The sequence below is a fragment of the Pteropus alecto genome, unplaced genomic scaffold, assembly GCF_000325575.1.
Source record: "Pteropus alecto unplaced genomic scaffold, ASM32557v1 scaffold80, whole genome shotgun sequence".
NCBI lineage: Eukaryota > Metazoa > Chordata > Mammalia > Chiroptera > Pteropodidae > Pteropus > Pteropus alecto.
In genome coordinates, this window is record NW_006430460.1 from 3,658,353 (window position 1) to 3,676,466 (window position 18,114).

Genomic DNA, 18,114 nt, shown 5'->3' on the forward strand with positions numbered 1-18,114 from the left:
TTCCCTACATTCTAAATTGCCTTACCCGATTTAGAAGAGGGCAAAAATTCTTATATTTTTTTGCTCTTTTCCTATCGAGGGGAAAAATATAGCTACCACAAGTAAGAGACTAGCCACATATGTAGATTTAAACCCAAATAAATTAAAAAGAAATTTAAAAAATTGATTTCTAAGTCATATCATTTACATGTCTAGAGCTTAACAGCCATACGTGGCCAGGGACACAGGTCATCAGAGGAAATTCTCCTGGGTTGTGCTGTACTAGTCTAAATAAATACGGTGACGGACACAGAACTTCTAATGTACTGAGGTGTGGCTATGAGTGGAGATCCTGGAAGGAGGCTGCTTGGGTTGAAATCCAGAATTGACATTGATTAGTTGAGTGAGTGAACAAGTTACCTGACTTCTCTGAAACCCCACTTGTCAGATGGAGACTAAAAAGTTTACTGAAGGCTGTGACCTAGAATGTTTGATTTTAACCTGTGGTTTAAGGGGTTCATTGCTTCCCCACCCCGCATCCTTGGCCTTCTCAGTGCCAAATGCATTCATGCGATCCCAACGGCTCCAAAAGTTTTAACGCGTTTCAGCCTCGACTCGAGTCTAAAGTCCGAAGTCTCACTTAAACAGCATCTAAATCAGATGTGAACGAGCCTGTGCAATCAAGCATGCGACATGCTTCCAAAGCAACGGTGGGGCGGGCACGGGACGGACGGGAAGCAGGAAGGCAGGCAGGCGCGACGGGTCCCAGGCAGGCCCACAGTCCAGCACGGGCGCTCCGTGAGATGCTAAGTCTCCAGAACAATCCCCTCTGGCTGACGCGTGGCCGTCTAGACGCCCCGGAGTGCAGCTCCATCCAGGCAATTCTGCCAGATGGGGGTCCCTAGGCCTCTGCTGGGTGGCCCCACCCCATCACGCTGGGTGGCCCTGTGCCACAGCTTTGGGGAGAGGTCACTGTTGAAAGTGAGGTGACGGTCCCCTGTTTTGAAACTGAGGGTGCCCCTGATGTCTGCGGGACTGCTCTCCCTGCCTTGCAGACACTGTGCATCTGCAGCCGACAGCTCTACAACCCTGTCCCGTAAAACCCAAGCCGTCTGGCCACCTTCTTGCTTCCTTCCGTCCTATCTCCTTCCCATTCGGCTCAGTACGTGTAGTGAGAGATCCACCTTTACTGACTCACAGAGATGTCCAGGGGACATGATGAGTTCAAACGCGCTTGTTTGGAGCGACGTGCACGTGTGAAACCAAAAAAAAATCAGAACTCCCGGCTGCTGTGCATGCTCGTATGTGTACTCATCTACTTGTGTATGTCTGCACACAGGGAGAGACGTGTGGAAGTTGCCACACTGAGCTGACAACGCCAGTCACTTTTTATGACAAGCGGGAGTGAGGGAGTCAGTGGGGGACACGGGCATTGCTGGGAGCGGGTGTTGTTCAGCTGTCTTTAAGCATTTTTGCATTTTATCATTTTGCTTGTCTCGAAGAGCAGGTATTAGAATTGAAATCTGAAATTCATTTAAAGAAATAAAATAAGGCTAAGCCAAAGGGCAAAAAAGAGAGAGAGATGATCTAAATAGTGGACTCCGGTGTAATACAGTGGTTTTCAGGCTTTAGAGGACAATAGTCCCCCGGAGCCCTTCTCAGAAACAGACGCGGCCCCCAGGGCTCCACCGGGCCACCTGGGCAGGAGCCCAAAGGGCTGCACTCCCGCAAGTTCCCAGGTCACCCTCCTCCTGCAAACCAAGGAACTAACAGACAGGCTGAGGCTTAACGGGAGATGACACAATCGGAGGACAGAAGGACATAAAATATTTTAAAATACAGACGCTCGGGATGGTGAGATTTAAATTTAATTTTAATGACCTGACATTTCAACGGAAGCGCAATTTTATTTTTAGAGTCGAAAGGAAAAGCATGAATTTGCTATTTAAAATACTCGACGGTTTTAATGGAGTTATATTTGAGCTTTCAGATGGGACCACCCAAGATAGGTCATTTAGGTAAAAACAAGCAAATTAAGTTGCAAGGATGTACATCTCTCGAATTTCAGAGGTCAGTCACCTCAGACTATTCTGAGTAGCAGTGAGTCAGGGGGAAGTAAGAGTAATTCCTTTAAATCATGACTTTTGATCTATCACTGTTACCATTAATTTGTTAGAATAAATAAGTTCATACTTTCGTAGGCTCTAACTTACCTTAAGTAAGTACATTATAATTAACCATTATTTGGATAAGAATACATTGTGTGGTAATATGATATGTTCAGCACTGCTTTTGAAATTACTTCTAAGATATGAAATATATGATATATGACAATATAAAAATCAGTAGAAGATGCAGAAGCGCAAACAGTGGAAGGAGAAGAAAAACAGAAATACAAGAAATGTTTGCCAAGTGGACTGGACTGTAATAAAAGAAAGTTAATCCTTTCAAAGTAAAAAAAAAAAAAAAATTTCCCATTTAATGAAATCATTTAAAAATATTAAGAATAAAGGAGTAAAAGAATTTTAAGCCAAGCGAAATACAACCCGCTTCCTCAAAGTCTCCCTGTTATGTTCTGTGACTTTTGGGGAAAGCATAAACTGAAGAACATGTTTAATTTTCACGGGATAAGAATGAAAAGTTTTATTGTAAACAAATTTAAGCTGGCAATAGTTGAATATAACCTTATCATAAATTACCTTGAGAGTGCATGGGTTAACTTAGATTCTAGGTCAAATCAGATTTCCATTATACATTGAGAAATACTGTCTTTCTCATACTCTTTCAGCAAAAGCAAATAATACATACTATCGCCGAAGGATTTCTAATACCCAAGTCTATAAGAGGCATCTTGGGAGTTAAAATTTTTGTAAACGGTCTTTCGAAGAGTTGAAATACAAAATAATCTGTAAAAAATATTTCTGAATGATGGGGTTGTTTTCTTCTTAATTCTTCTCCGAAATTTTTGAAATATTTAAATAACTGATGAAAACCAATAATAAAATTTAAAAAATGTTCTCGATGGACTTGGTACAAGGACTATCTTTAGATAATCTCATCTAACATGTCAAAGTATGCATGGGTGTGGAGAAACAAACATTTTGATGTCTTCCTAGTATGTGTAGCAACAATATCTCTGCATTTATCATTAAAGTATTCTAAATATGCTGAGAAGCCATGTCAATTGACCCCAAAAAGCCGAGGATGGGCTAATCAGGAAGGGGGAAAGTACATTTCATCAGTACTGTTCTCTAAAGCTTACCAAGTGGAATGCTTTACTATCTGGTTTCACTTTATGCTTTTCCATATACTTGATAAGGCTGCAGTTGGTATACCTGGAAGAGAAATACTATGAAATATCTCTATTAGATCTGAGGTTCATTTTACATCGGATGAAGTTTCCCGACAATTATTTTAATCAAAACCAATACAGACCATCTACTGAAAAATCACATGATCAGTAGCATAACGAGTAGCATCAAATCAATTTTAAACTTCATTCGATATTCACACTGGTCACTTCTGAATGGATACCACTGATTACACGCAAGATAATTTCATGAGTAATATATACTGAATAGCTTTTTTCACATGAATGTTATCTCAACAATTATCTGAAAACATATGGGTCAAAAGTTTAACTCAGCCTTAAAAGAAATAAAAAAGAAGAAAATGTGTTATAGGTCTATAAACTACCCTCTCCCAATCCCCTGATCTGGCATTGTAAATAAATGAAATATTTCTTCTCTATTAAAACTTGCTTAAAATTACACAACCCAGGTGGGGTAGGCAAGCGGCTATGAACAAGGTTTGCTGAGTTCAGTCTCTTTCTGCCTCAGCTGATAATATTAGATATTCACCTTCTTTACATCATTTAAACATCTTAAGAAATAAAGACTGCCATAATGTAAACTATTTATTAGAGTAAACACGTAAAATTACTTATTAGAATAATCTCATGTTGAACGTTCTATGATGTTGAGTATTCAATCTTCTACTAAGTATTCTGGAAGAGCAAAAAATCAACAAAGGATCTATTTTCTTTCCAACTTACGTATTTCTTCTGAAATCTTTCATTAATGTTGAATGTTCGGGCATCTTTTTTATATCTTCCCAATCTTTATCTGTGAAATACATTGATAAAATTTTATGTTGTCTAGGTTTCTATTCTCAAGAACTTTTTAATAAAGGCTACCTCCATTTTCATTACGTTTCCTATACTTTTAACCTCCATGAAAGCACAGACGTCAAACAAACGGCCAGCTATAGCAGACAACTTATCTTGAACCGTACACACAACTCTCCATCATTGTATAGCGATATTTCTACCTTTTTAATGCCTACTTTCTATGATGTTTTAGTATGTTACCTCAATTTCTATAACTAAGTAAACACTTCTATTGTTAAATGGTTTTATTTCTAGTTGTAAAACCGCTTTTCCCCCTTCCCGCCAAATTTCTTGGTTAAATCAGCAACCAGTCTCTTCGATGATAAATGCAATGTCTTTCCCCTTGGAAGCTTTACTGCACTTCTTTTTAGATGGCCCTCCTTCCTGACACCTCGATAAATCCTTGCTTTACATCAGCCATCTATAGAAGCAGAAATAACTGCATGAAACAGAACATAACTAGCTCATTAATAAGACAGCTGTTGCCATGGCTGGTTTCAATAACGTTCACAAAAACAAGCGCCGCTACTAACACGTTCGGTAGAAAACGGACCGGTTAGTTTTGCTGGCGTGAGTTACGGGGCAGCGCAGGCGACAGAGCGCGTTGCCGCCCCCGCTGCCAGGGACCTTGGCTGAGAGTGTGCCCGGTGCTCGGCTGCAAGGGGCAGCTCAGCGGCACCCTGGCCTTTTCAGAAGGCGTCTACGGGCTCCATCTTCTTTCGACTTACTGGAAGAGTATCGGCCACCTTCCTCCACAGATGTCACGTGTCATAAAGTAAACTAAATATATACTCTAAGGTCCTAAATGGGGTTTTCTCCACAACTATTTCCTCGCTTTGATTTCTCTACTGTGTCGATTTGTTAAGCTAGAGATCCTGAGATCATCTTTCACGCTGCCCTTAGTTACACACTTCCTATTGACAAATTATATATTTGCCCTTTATTCTTCAGCCTTATTATCACTTTATACCTGGAGCGCTGCTACGGGCAAGCGGCTGGTTTCCCTGACAAGTTACCTCGCTTCCGCTGATTTTTACACGCCACTGCCACATGAATCTTTAAAAAATAGAACATAAATCACGTTACCGGTTCTCAAGAATTTATCATGGATACTCAATTCTTGAGCAGATCAGATCCGAACTCTCCTGCCTGCTTTTCCGGTTCCTGATGAGCTGACTGTTGAATCTCCTGGACCAAGAACCTCCTAGAACCACCCCTGCCCCCCGCCCCCAGCCACGCTCCTTTCCCTGGGCCCCAGGAAGGGCGGACCCCTTCCAAGTGGGAGGCCAAGGCCATTCTTTTCCACCAAACCACATCTACTCTTTAAATAGTCTGCTCAGAACAGTGCGATGCAGCCCCACGAGGGCGAGAATCGTGTCTGATATGACAACGACCTCTTCTCTTGAACACAGTGGCTGGCACGTGGCAGGTATTCGAGAAATAGTCGGTGAATAAATGAAGTCCCATCGCGACGAAGCAGTCTTTGCAGAACTGCTAATCGGTTTTGGACAAAGTAACATCTGCGCAGTTATTCTGCATTTACTGATCATTTAATCCCCTTATGAGGGAACGTGAAATTAGAACTCCCGGATATTGCTTTATTAGTCTGTGATATGCTGACTGAGAAAAATTCCGAATAAACAATGTCTGGAAAGTACTCGACTGGACAGAACTACATAGGTGGTTTCAACAAATGCTCGTCATCGGACCCCTGGGAAGTTTCCGGAGGAATAGCGAAGGGCTGGGACTGGCCGGGGAGATCTAACGCCTGTGAGGGGACACCTCGACGGCCTTCTCCCGCTGCAGATCAGTGCAGCCAAGGTCGCTGTGTGATACCAGACGCCCGCCCACATTCTGACTGTTCTAACGGAACACTTAAAAGAACGCTCTTATTGACAAGGGTTACAGAGCAAAAAACGCTATTGTTCAACACACTGTGATGCTGTACAGTGCCCTAAAGAAAAATCCTGTTCAAAATTTGTATCCGGATCTCAAGTAATGGCAGTATTATATGTGCTGCCAGATAAAAATGCATGCTATTGAATTTTATTTACAGTTCCTACTGGTAAGAACTAAAGGTCCCTTTTTTAATACAGATACTACAAATATTTTATCATTTCAAATATCAAACAACAAAACAAAACCGAACAAAAACCAAATAAAATAAAAATATACCTTCGAACTCAGGAAACCCATAAACATTTTTATGCTAATATGTGAACTCTACAAATTCTGCTATTTCTATAGATCTTTGATTAATGCAAGTCATAAATATAAAAAAAATCAAGTAAGAGTGGCTTTTATCAGCTAAAATTATACACCTTTCCAATGAAGACATCTTAGTTCAAACAACAGTGATTTAAAAACGAAACATAATGTGTACCTGCAGGAAATCCCATTACATTGAATATTCTGTCCAGCTGGTCATGGTGATAAGGATTACTAGTTTTGATGTCCTCTTGTCGACAGTGAAATATTGGTTCTGACGTTAGTAGTTCTGCAAATATACACCCTATAGCCCAAATATCTTTAAAACAAAAAGACAAAAAAAAAAAAAAAAGAAAAGAAAAAAAAAAAAGGAAAGGAAAAAGGAAAAAAGAAAAAAGAAAGGAGGAAAATAAAGTGGTTCTTTCCAAAAGAAAACGCATTTTTATCTTGGCGGGGACTGTTTTTCTTCCCTTTCCTTCCCTAATAAGTCACATTAATTCCTAAGCAATTGTAATTATAACTATCACAGAATATGATTTGTAAATATATATTCCCATTCTACCCACCCCAATTTTTCAGTCTCTGATACACCTCCCCCCAACCTAGTGGCTTCGTTCCAAGTTTAAATCAAATTTAGTAGCTGAATTTTGGGCGACTTTTCAATGCCTCAAACATTACTTTATCTATGAAATACGTACGAAGCTACATATGGAGCATGGGAAGCACAAACAAACAAAACTAAACAAAAAAATAAACAAACGGAAAACCCAAAGAGCCTTTGAAATTGGCCCTTATTGCCAAAAACAATCGGCACAATTTTTTGGTGGCAAAATTCTATTTTTTATCTTGTTATGCACTTGCTAATTTGTAAAGTCTAATAATCACCCTCCCGTGTTAGCACATTTAGCGAGGTGCTGTTACAACAAGAAAATTATAGCGACTGACTTCAAATATTCTGATGAAACGGCATTTCTACTTGAACAGGTTTTCGTTCGAAGTGTTTCTTTACGCTCTAGCAGCGTCCAATTTTGCGGGTTGAAGTATTTAATAAGAACAAGAACCTATGGGTGGTAAAACGCTACCTTTAAAATGGGTATGAAGCCTATAAATTCACTGGAATTACTTATAAGGGGCAGGCAAGTGGATTTCTCTGTACTGCAAATGGCCTTCATTCACATTAAGATCCTGGCTAACTTTCATCGGCATTGCTTTCGTCTGATAGATCTCTATGACAAGTTAGAATTTAAAGCTAAAAGGATTCCAGTTGTCTTAACAAAACCCTCAAACGACCATGCTAACTTCACCACGCTGAGTGCAGTGATGTGCTCACAGCATACTCAGGTGGTTTTCACTGGTCTCACCAGTACCTGTGGTAACTACAGGGGAATACACAAAGATCACGATTTTATTGAAGCAGACTGTTCAGCTACGTTAGCAAAAGAACTGTTAATTTTTAAATAAAGGAGAATTCTTAAACTCCGAAACTGGAATATAGGTATTTAATTTAATGTAAAATTATCACATTTACATTTCAGAGTAACAAGTTTATCATCTATTGACTTAAAGAGGATACGCCCTGACTACCAGCGGGTGATTTTTAAAACAGACGTTGTTTGCATTATTAGTTTGGCCCCACATCAGAGAATCAAGTCTGGCCTAGACCACCTTACGGAAGAGTCTCATCCGGAAGTGTAAACCAAGCTATTTTGTTTTGAACATCAGAAAGTAAATGAGAGAATTAGGAAGTTAGCGAAAATTATTTTGCCAGGAGTGCCCTGTACAGACCCAACCTTTGATCGTCTTCACCAAATGAAAGACGGGAAGCCCCGTAGGAGGAGCACAGAGAGGGCAGATGGGCCAGTCTGCACGGCGCCAAGGACACGGTGACAAGCCCTCTGGTTCGCTACTCAGCGTTCTCAAGAACAGGACAAAGTGTGTAAAGGAAGGGGCGAGGCGAGTGAGTCGTTCAGCCATCCCTAAAGCCACATTACTTTTAAAATAGAAAGTCAGCAAAGGGGGAAAAACAGTTATTGGATCCTGCTTAATCTCACCCTAATAACCTCTTTCTTCATATCTCCACCACGATCTGACTTTAGCAGTCTCCGCATCCTTCCTTTCTTCCAAATCTTGATCCAGACATTAATCGTGAATCTCAGGCTAGCTGATCGGGCTATTATTTTAGACGAATTCTGAAATCTTCATAAATAAGTCTTTCTTCTGATCTTGCCTTTTTCTCCTGATTGTGCCAAGTTCATGGAAGAGTCCTTTCATGCTCACCTACCTGCCTACCTCCTTCTAAAGAGATTTCCTAAATTAAAAACATATAAACCCTAGCTCCTCAAAATCTGTGATGCTCATGTGTACCTACCGAGCGAACCAGGCAACGCAGACAGCAACTGGTAAGCTACACAGACCCCAAAGCGGGGAGGGAGGGAAGACTTGCTAATGTTTAATCAACAGGTATACTAATACCACCTTCTACCTTAGTAAGAGAGTGGATTTTCTCTGTCCTTATTTTACTGTCTATTTCTCATTTAACATGCTACGTAATCGCTGGGCATTCAGTTATTTGAGGACAAACATCTGAGCTTTACCGTTCATTAATTAAAAAGTAATAACCCTCTCTCTCAGCCTTCTCCACAAAGTCAATCAAACGAACTAAACCCCGAACGCTCAAACCTGAATTAAACTTTGTCACCGGAAGAACAATGTTTACTAACCTCCTATTTCCTCTCTTTCGTCTAAGGATTCAGCTTGCAGTTCTGAACGAGTGAGTAAGTGACCACGGCACTAACATCTGTCTGTAACGCGAAGTGGGAACATGTTACTGGACGTGCTCAGATTTTTTCCCTCGGCTCTTCTGCTGCTTCTTAGCAGCCTTCGGTGTAAGAGAATCCACCAAACTCCGCCAGCAGACTCAGCCCTTCTGAACGATGCTGAAGGTATTTAGGAAATTATGTATACGCTCTCCCACGAAAGTTCTTCTGTCGGCTGCTCACACTACAACTATCTGACAGGGGAGTCAAAACGCTAGGGAAGCCCTCGGCAGGAGGCTTGGACCGGTGCGGGGAAGCTGAGTCCGCTAATGGAGCCTCAGGCTGCCTGCACCAGTGACGGGAAGCATGGGATTGTGTGGGAGACACCAGAAATGGTAAAGAAGTTTCGTTGTTTCCTCCTTTATTCTATTCCTTTTCGTTGACATTCGAGATGGTTTATGTACGACTTCTCTCTCTAACAAAAAAGCAACCTGTAAGATACCCACCCACCCACATGATAACTTTTCTGAGGCACTGTTTTGATAGAAGAAGCCTGTTCCCCAAGGCTCTCCTTGGCCAAGTCTCAGGCAGACACGGGGTGGGGCTCCCCACTGCGGGGGCTGCTTTCAAGCGTGACACCCGAGCCAGCTCCCTCTCTGACTCCCTACCTCGAAAGGGCAGCTGTTTTCACCCGAGGTCACAGAGCTTTCAGAGTTGACGGGGATCTAAGATGTGCGTTAGGTTAGATTCTCATTTTCAGAAAATGAGGCTAAGGGACTAAATGCCTTACACATACCTGCCCCCCGCCCCCCAGAGTGACAGAGCTAAGGCTATAAGTCAGAATGCTTTGTTACTTGTGTTGTTCAAAGATGACAAAATTATTTTATGCATATATTTATACTTTTTCTCAACTGGGCTGGAAATCTGTTAAGCGTAAACTATGTAATGTTCATTCATTTTTGTTTCTCTTAAGGTTTAAAAAGTTTCTCTAGTAGCTATCCAATAAATTTTGATGTTGATGAGAAGGAGGAAGAGGGGAAAGATACAAAGAAAGGCCTCTCTTCCCCAAATCCTAAAGCCATCTGAACAAAGGCGTCTACGGAACTGCTGGCAGCTCAGCTTCGTGACGAACAGCCCTGCATTAACACCGCGGGACTGCGCAATTCACCAGGGAACGACACGTTACACAAACCTTAATGCTCACAGTAAAACATAAAGTTTCTTAAGCAAAAAAAGAGATAATAAATAATGAGCCAGACTCACAAACTTCTGTGATAGTACACTTCTTAATTAATTCAAATCAATTCAAAGTCTCAAGTTTTCAGCTAACAGCCACTAAGATGAGACAGTCACTTCCTATTTGTATGGTCTGTTACTATGTCTCTAACAGAAGTGAAACTACTTTTCAATATTCATTTTCTTGATGGAAAAAATAACTATGTATCATATTAATTTATATGCTTCTTAAGTACATTTAGAACATACTTGTAAAAAAAAATGTGTTTAGCTAATAATATGTACTAAAAAAAAGAACTACCCTCAACAATTTTTACTTTTCCTTCCAACTTAAAAAAAAAAATCAGATATATATATTATTTTGGAATAGTTTTAGATTTATAGAAAAGTTCCAAAGACAGTTGAAAAGTCCCACATCTGACTTAGCTTTATCTACCTTTATTTTCACATAAAATAAAATGTGTTCTCAAAGCAGGTATGAAGATTAGCGAACGTAAAGATTTTTTTTTAAAAAGTCATGTCAGATTCAAGATTAATATGGGGAAACGATCACAGATGTTTCTCCTTTTCTCTCGCGTATACGATGAAATGGCAGCAAAGAAGTAGAGGTTCAAGTCCATGGTGATAAGTTAAAAGAACAGGAGGACACTCCCGGGCCCGGTCCATGCCTCACTCAGCACATGCTGAGTCCCCACCACGGGCCAGGCGGGCAGGGCCCCATGCATGGCCCACGCTGGGGAGCAGCGGGGCCAGGTCTGCGCGTTTTATGGGTTTTGGAAACGGGTCAATGCTATCAAGAAAGTAAATCAGAAGTGAGGTGGGGAAGGCAGGGCGGTTACTTAGACCGTGTGCTCAAGGAAATTCTCTGTGGAGAGACAGTACTCTGACTAGGATGTAAATGAAAGGAAGAGAACGGCCGTGTCAAGGCCTGATCAGGCAGAGACGTACAAAAACGCGTTTCTGGAAGATGAAAGGCGGACGAAACGTTCAGAGAAGGCCGCGGGCCACAGGGTGACAGCTGAGTGGGCGGCGGCTCTGTCCTGCACAGCCCTGGGAGGTTCCATGCTCTGAAATACCATCTCCGACCTCTGTGCACACTCAGCCCACGCTGGGCAGCCACGTGTGTGCAGGGCCGACAAGCCATACGGGGATTTTTGATTCTGTAGGTGCTTGTTGCCTGTCACCCCGCGATGCCCAAGGACCAACTGGATTGTGAAGAGCCGACCCTCCTCCTGACCCTGTCGTCCCCTGCCCTGGGCCGCCAGGTACACAGTGATTGGGCCGAACGTTGGACGACTGTTTCTTTCAAGATCTGAACGGCCTCGGAGCAAAGACTCGTGCGTGCTGGCATTCGGGGTTTCCCCGGTCGGTCGTGGCTCTCTGCTGGTCACAATAAAGTCGGGTCCTATAATGCACGTGCACAAAATTCCCAAGCAGCTTTTTGTCATCTGACTCTTAAATATGAAGAGACGATCGCAGGGCGACCGACAGATGCAGAACCCCTGCCACACGGAAGGACCAGACCAAGGCACGTGGCACGGTTATCGCTGTCCTCACAGATATTTGAGAAGCTTCTCTTTCCATAAAACAACACCGAATGTTATTTAAGCAGTGAATCGGAGAATGAGAAGGGGCTCTTAGAAATAGAAAAAGACAAAGGCAGGACCCCGTGAAAAGAAAAGTGGTTTATAAAGCATCAACCCAAGAAGTCCCGCAGCTGCCTACACTCAGTTTAGGAGAGAAACGGGGAGACGGGAAACGAACCTCGACGAGAATGTGCCCGCCGCGGGGCCGGCACGCCCCTGGGAAACGTGAGAATGAGAGATTCTGTTTGTTTTCAGAGAGGAGAAAACCTCACGTGACCCACCAGTGAATGAGCTGGGACTGGCGTGAGGTGTTTCATTAGCGATTCTGATACCGGAAGACAACAAAGGAGCATCGTCAGATTCTGAGAATTTAAACTCTACCCAACTGGCAAGTATGAGAAAAGTATTTTTGAGAAATACAAGAACTAGAAAATTTACCTCGAAGATGCCCTTCCAAAGGAAGTTACCTGAGAATATGCTGTAGCCAAACAAGAGGTGAAATAATGAAACCCAGAAAGAAACAGGTCCGACCCAGAGGCATTTAAAGAAGGAAGAGCCAGGATGAACACCAGCCCAGTACAGAGCCAAGAGAGAAGACGGCGGGACGGAGCGACCCAAGGAAGGAGAGGTGCTTTAATGCCATACGATGTCATCCTAAGGAAGGCAGAACGAGTTAAGGAAGCAATAAGCACACTCAGAACATATGGGCAAAAAGAGGCAAAGAACGTAAGAAAAACTACTTGATGATAAAAGGCAGCAGAATAAAGACGTCGGTAATGAAAACGCGTGGCAGAAGGACCGTGGGAGCCGACCTCTGACTCTACTACAGGACGCGGTCTAAGTGTAAGCCACGGGAAGTACCGCTCACTGGCAGAAAATAAATGCTGTGAACACTGACGAAGTAGTAATAATAAAGATGATAACGCTATTGCTAATCCAGGTTATAAACTGAGAGGTTGGTAGCAGTATAAGTGCACTAATTTCCTAATACTTCGTAATAGGGAGGTAATCAATACTATCTAAAATTTAAAACTCAATTAAAATGTTCTAAACTCCTTTTTTTTTTTTAATTCATATTTTTTTCCTTAACTGCAAGGGGAGCTTTTAGAAGCTAATATTTCTCTTGGTGAAAGACTCATCTGACTGAAGTTCAATGATTTTAAAAATTTTATCGTATTTCTCTTTTCAAATAAAATTAAATTTAAAACACTTTTTCCTGAGAATGCATAGGATGACCCCAGATACCTAAAATGTTTTTAATATCTATTTATTAAAGAGATATGTCTGGAACGATATACCCATGATGCTAATGATGGTATTTCTAGGTAGGAGAATTTTAGGTTACTTTTTGCTCTTTTATAACTTTCTGTGTTACTCGATTTAAAAATATATGGAAATATGTAGACTTTACAACAACAGAGCCATTTTGAAAACGTCATGGAATCTTAACGAGTGCTACTCACCAATAGCTTTGGTATAATGTCTCGCTCCAAGAAGTAATTCTGGGGCTCGGTACCAGAAAGTGACAACTACGGGGTCCAAATCTGCTAAAGGCTTCAAAGGTGAATTAAATAATCGGGCAAAGCCCATATCGGCTGCGAAAGAAAAAAATCATGTTCAGTAAACACATTTTAACAAAGTTAATTGATTACTCTAATTTTCCCATTGTTTTTTAGCAAGATATGGAAAATATCTTGTGCTGAAACCTCACAACACCTTTTCAGAAGTCTACATCTAAGACAAAGTTCAGATCTCCATTCTTTGCAAAATAGGACCAGCTCTGCTGCCAGAGGTCAAGGGTGATCGCTGGGCAGATCCCTTCCCACCTGTCACACTCCCAGCGGGGGCCAGGACTGCTGAGCTGCGTGTCCATTCTCTGTAGTGGTCACAAGCACCGAGAAACTAGTTCGGAGTAAGGCTATCCATTACTGGCTTCGATGTGCCTTCACCGGTGTATTCGAAAGCAGAATAGACATACGTTAACACCACTATTTCCCAGCATCTATTTGGGCTGAATGTGACTAACTTAATTTTAAAGATTTGTAGTATTTTGTTAAGCCGGGAAAGACTTTAAAAGTCATATGATTCAATCATCTTTTTCAAATGAGGAAACTAAGGTTAGAAGGACTTAAGCGATTTGACAGATGTCGTAACTCGTGTCTCAGAGCTGGAACTATGCTGAGATACAGTGCGTGGCATTTAACGAGGTGTATTTTACATGTCGTGTAGCTATTCAGGCATGGCTGTTTATCCTATTACACTGTAATCTTCTTAAAGGCAAAAATTGTGTTTTTCATCTCTTTATCCCTTTCAGTATCAAGTAGGGAATCATTACCCATAGCTTTTGCCAAATACATGTTGCATAAACAATCGCTATCGTCCCAGCTACTCAAAAATTTCGAGATTCATCCACCATGAATGAGTGTTTCGTTTTGTTCTACTGATACACGTTTTTAATGAAGCAGACCCTAGTCTAATCTACTTAATTACGGAGGCTAAAAAAAAACAACACAGAAATTTGGCAAAGAATTAATACTATGAGTCGGATTACTAAATACTGGTTTAAAGAAGAACTAATATTTCTTCTTAGATGTGACTGCTTTAAGCCATTAGTGTCCCCCAAACCTGCCGCCACCCCACATATTACACGGAAGTAGAATTCCAAACTAGACTGCCTTACCATCAAACTTTTCCCCGGACCTCGCAGTGAAGAACACATCTGTAACTACTGTTCGGCTGGGTCTTCCGTATTTTGTCTACACTGAACTTACGATTGAGTTTGATGCTACCAAACTGGTTTGTACGAACTCTTTAAAGGCACGCGTGAGGACCTGCCAGGCCCGGCTCTCCAAGGCCGGCTGTGGCCAGGAGCGCTCCGAGGCGTGTCAAATGTCCCCACTACTGACGAATGTGTATACGGCATGAGAGTATCCTGAGTCTAACTGACAGTGCAAAGTGAGATTTGGGGAATTTTAGGGGAGGAGAGGGAAGAAGGGTTAGAAACACCTACGGTTTTCTTTGCTGGTGACATGGTAAAAATCAGCTGATAATTCTAATTCACAGTAAGTCATGCAATCGGAAATTACTATTTACTTCATTAAAAAAATACTCCCACCATCCTGCTGCCTTTGAATTAATACAGTTCAGTTACAGTATTTCTCCCACCCGCACCCAAAGCAAACTAAATAAATGTGACAAACACAACTTGGGAATGACAATGAAAATAAGCAGTTAGGATAAATTAATTTACTTCTATCCTCATAGGTTATCAGACCAGGAGGGGGCAAAGTTTTGCTCTGATACGAAAGGAAATGAAGCTATTGGGAAACGTGCCAAGACTGAGGCGCTCGGTCATTTTCTCAGCGGGCAGGGCCGGCCCTGAGGCAGGCCTGCTAGAACTTACGGTTCCGGGCCCGGCTGGCCTCAGTGGTCGCCCGTGCTGGTAACTCCTAATCTAGATGAGGTCGACAGAGGCACGTGTTCTGATCTGATCTTGCCCAGGTGGACAGAGCCGGTGGTATGATTGGGACTAACGGTGAGGCTGGTGACTAACATGGGTAGAAGCCACTCACCTCCACGGGCTATTTTTAATGAAGGCAAAGAAAGGTTTCTAAGAAACCTGCGTGGCTTACTTTATACTTAGAACACTTTAGTCTCTAAAGATTGTCTGACACCTTGAAAAGTGTGAAACGCTTTTCACTTTGAACGTATACTCTTTAAAAATGGTTTCGATCACATGGAAGTACATGAATATATGCATATTATTAAAGCGAAAATTAGAAGTGATACAGCTGCCTGCAAAAGTCTTAAAAGAGTGCTCCACTGCGACTTATCAAAGATATAACATACCAATTTTTACTCTTCCTCGCTCAGGACCTTCACCCATAACTAAAATATTAGCAGGTTTCTGTGGAAACAAAATAGTGTTTTTTTTCAGTAGACAGTAGTGGTTTCTTTTAAATAGACAATATGCCAATATAACACAAATCCACCTTTTAAAAAAAAACCTCATTTACTCAAAAATTAAAATCAAACACAGGAAGTCACCAAAGAAACTGTACGCGCACACATGCCAAGCCATCCGCAGCCTTCACGCGGGCCCAGCACTGAGGCAGAGCTAACGCGCGTCCTGGCCCTTTCATCGCTTGGTCTTCGTGACTGGACCCTCCGACAGAAAGTTATAATGTGTGGTCCCTTTTAACTCTTTCGATTATATAAAACGTCCTTATATAAGGACTTTAAGGGACAACGAATTTTCGAAGGTGATTTCACGCCAAGTAGCAAAGTCATTTACAGGGAAGGACCCGTCTGATACCGTTTTGTGGAAACTGCAAAGTATGGATCTATGTTTAAACAAATCGATTAGAGTGAAATCAATTGAATAAAGTCTTTTCTAAACGAGTTAACAAAGTAAAAGGACTCTCCCGTGACCTGACCCGTTTTGAGACTGTTTTTAAATAAAAAAGGAAGTTAAAATTCGAAGTGAGATTTTACGAAAGAAATATTTCAAACAGTGTTAAAACCTCTGAAAATACGTGGATTAACTGTCATCTAAAATCTGTTACAGTGAGATGTGCTCTCCTAATATAAAAGGGTTGGCCCCTCCTCGAGGAGGAGGAAAAAGGGAAGAAGAGATTGGGGGGCTGGGGGGCAGGGAGGGAGAGGAGAAGCAGCGCCCCCCAACCCTGCTCATCCTGCCGCAGACCTGAGCTGGCTTTCATTTGCCAGTCTAAGTAAAAGTGAAACGAGATTAGAAGCCTTTCAATATTGATCAAAGCAAAAGCTCACAGTCAAATGAAGACTGAACGGAGGCCGCTTCCAGGGATAACTAGTTCACAGGCTTCCCTGACCCGTTTAGTGACAGCCTCTCCTGTTACCGACAAAACTACCAAAGATCAAAATTATTTTTTTTTTATCTTCGGCATAAAGATATCGCTGAAACGGTAGCATACACGCTGCGAGGTTAAAAAGTCTTGGGTTTTTTGAGGCGAGGGAACGAGGCGGCACAGAGATGGTCTGCTTCATCTCTGAACGGGCTGGGGTCCTTTCCTAATATACCATCCTCAAAGGGATTTTACGTAGCGAGTTTTTAAATCGACGCGTTATGCCCGCAATAATAATAGTGATTATGTTGTTATTCAAGAAAGAGTTTTCAGAACCTCCAGCGTCACCACCCACACTCCTGATCATCGGCGAAGTACGGAAAAGGCAAGGTCGGCGCCGACAGCGCTCAGGGCCACACGCGCGCTGCAGCCTTGGCCGTGTCCGCCCGTCGACCCTGGGCGAGCCTCCGCGGAGACTCATAGGGCTCAGCCTACGTCCGAGGAATCCAGATCTCCGAGGCTTGTGTAAAATGAAGGCAGAGGGTGTTGTCCACAAGGACTAAGGCAGCATCTCCACCTGCCGGAGGGGAACAGCTGGCTCTCCACTAGGTGTGGCTCGGGAGGGGCCCTGCATGTCTGTGAGGGGACCCTCCTGCTCCTCGGCGCGGGCCTGGAGCCACCCCCTTCTCTTTAACCCCGTCTGATTCTCTTCCCATCGAGTCCACCTTCCGTACTGACAGTGTCACGCCCTGCCCCAAAGCCATTCACAGTACCGTGGAAAACTATTCACGAGACGATCAGAATACAAAATAATACCCAGGCTGTGATCACAACTGGATTTTCAAAGGCACCGAGCAGAACCAGAAGAACAGAAAAGAGACTGATGAGGTCCGGATGAACTTTGTCGGAAATTTCTTGGCAGACTTTGGCTTTTATGATTATTGCTAAAACGTAATTTCAATTGTAATGGGTCCCTTGCCCCCTGTGAATCAAATCCCAAGTCCTCATGATGAGGTGTCAGCTTGCTCCCACCAGGCTCTCCGGCCCCCTTGTCCGCCCCTCCACACGGCTCCTGCCATCCGTATGTTTTCAGCGTTTTGTGACTTTTCACAGCTACGTCATTGCTATCCCATTATTTCTCCGCCAAAAGACTTTTCCTTTGTGCTCCTTGGCAAAACCTGATTCTTTTTTCCCCTCTTAATGACATAACACATGAATACGATCTGATTAGAAACCATTCAAACTGCAGTCACACGGTTAAAAGGGAAAGGCCCTCCCGCCACCCATCGCCCCTCCGCCACAAACCCACTCCCTTCTCCAGAGGCACGAGTGGATCGGGCTGATTTGCTGTGACGACT

The 18,114-nt window shown here is 42.5% G+C and overlaps 1 protein-coding gene across 3 annotated transcripts in view; it reads right to left on the reverse strand.

Annotated features, from left to right (window-relative positions):
* The window catches only part of CDK8 (cyclin dependent kinase 8), an 85,873-nt gene that overhangs the window by 2,219 nt on the left and 65,540 nt on the right, over positions 1-18,114 (reverse strand). For 2 of the 3 annotated variants that reach the window (XM_025046950.1, XM_015590371.2), the window contains exons 5-9: positions 15,783-15,840; positions 13,397-13,528; positions 6,531-6,674; positions 4,034-4,103; positions 3,242-3,314 (exon numbers count right to left, since the gene is read on the reverse strand). In XM_025046950.1, the coding sequence (XP_024902718.1) occupies positions 3,242-3,314; positions 4,034-4,103; positions 6,531-6,674; positions 13,397-13,528; positions 15,783-15,840 (477 nt within the window). The remainder of the gene's footprint in view (positions 1-3,241; positions 3,315-4,033; positions 4,104-6,530; positions 6,675-13,396; positions 13,529-15,782; positions 15,841-18,114) is intronic. The other variant, XM_015590373.2, reaches the window with a different exon arrangement.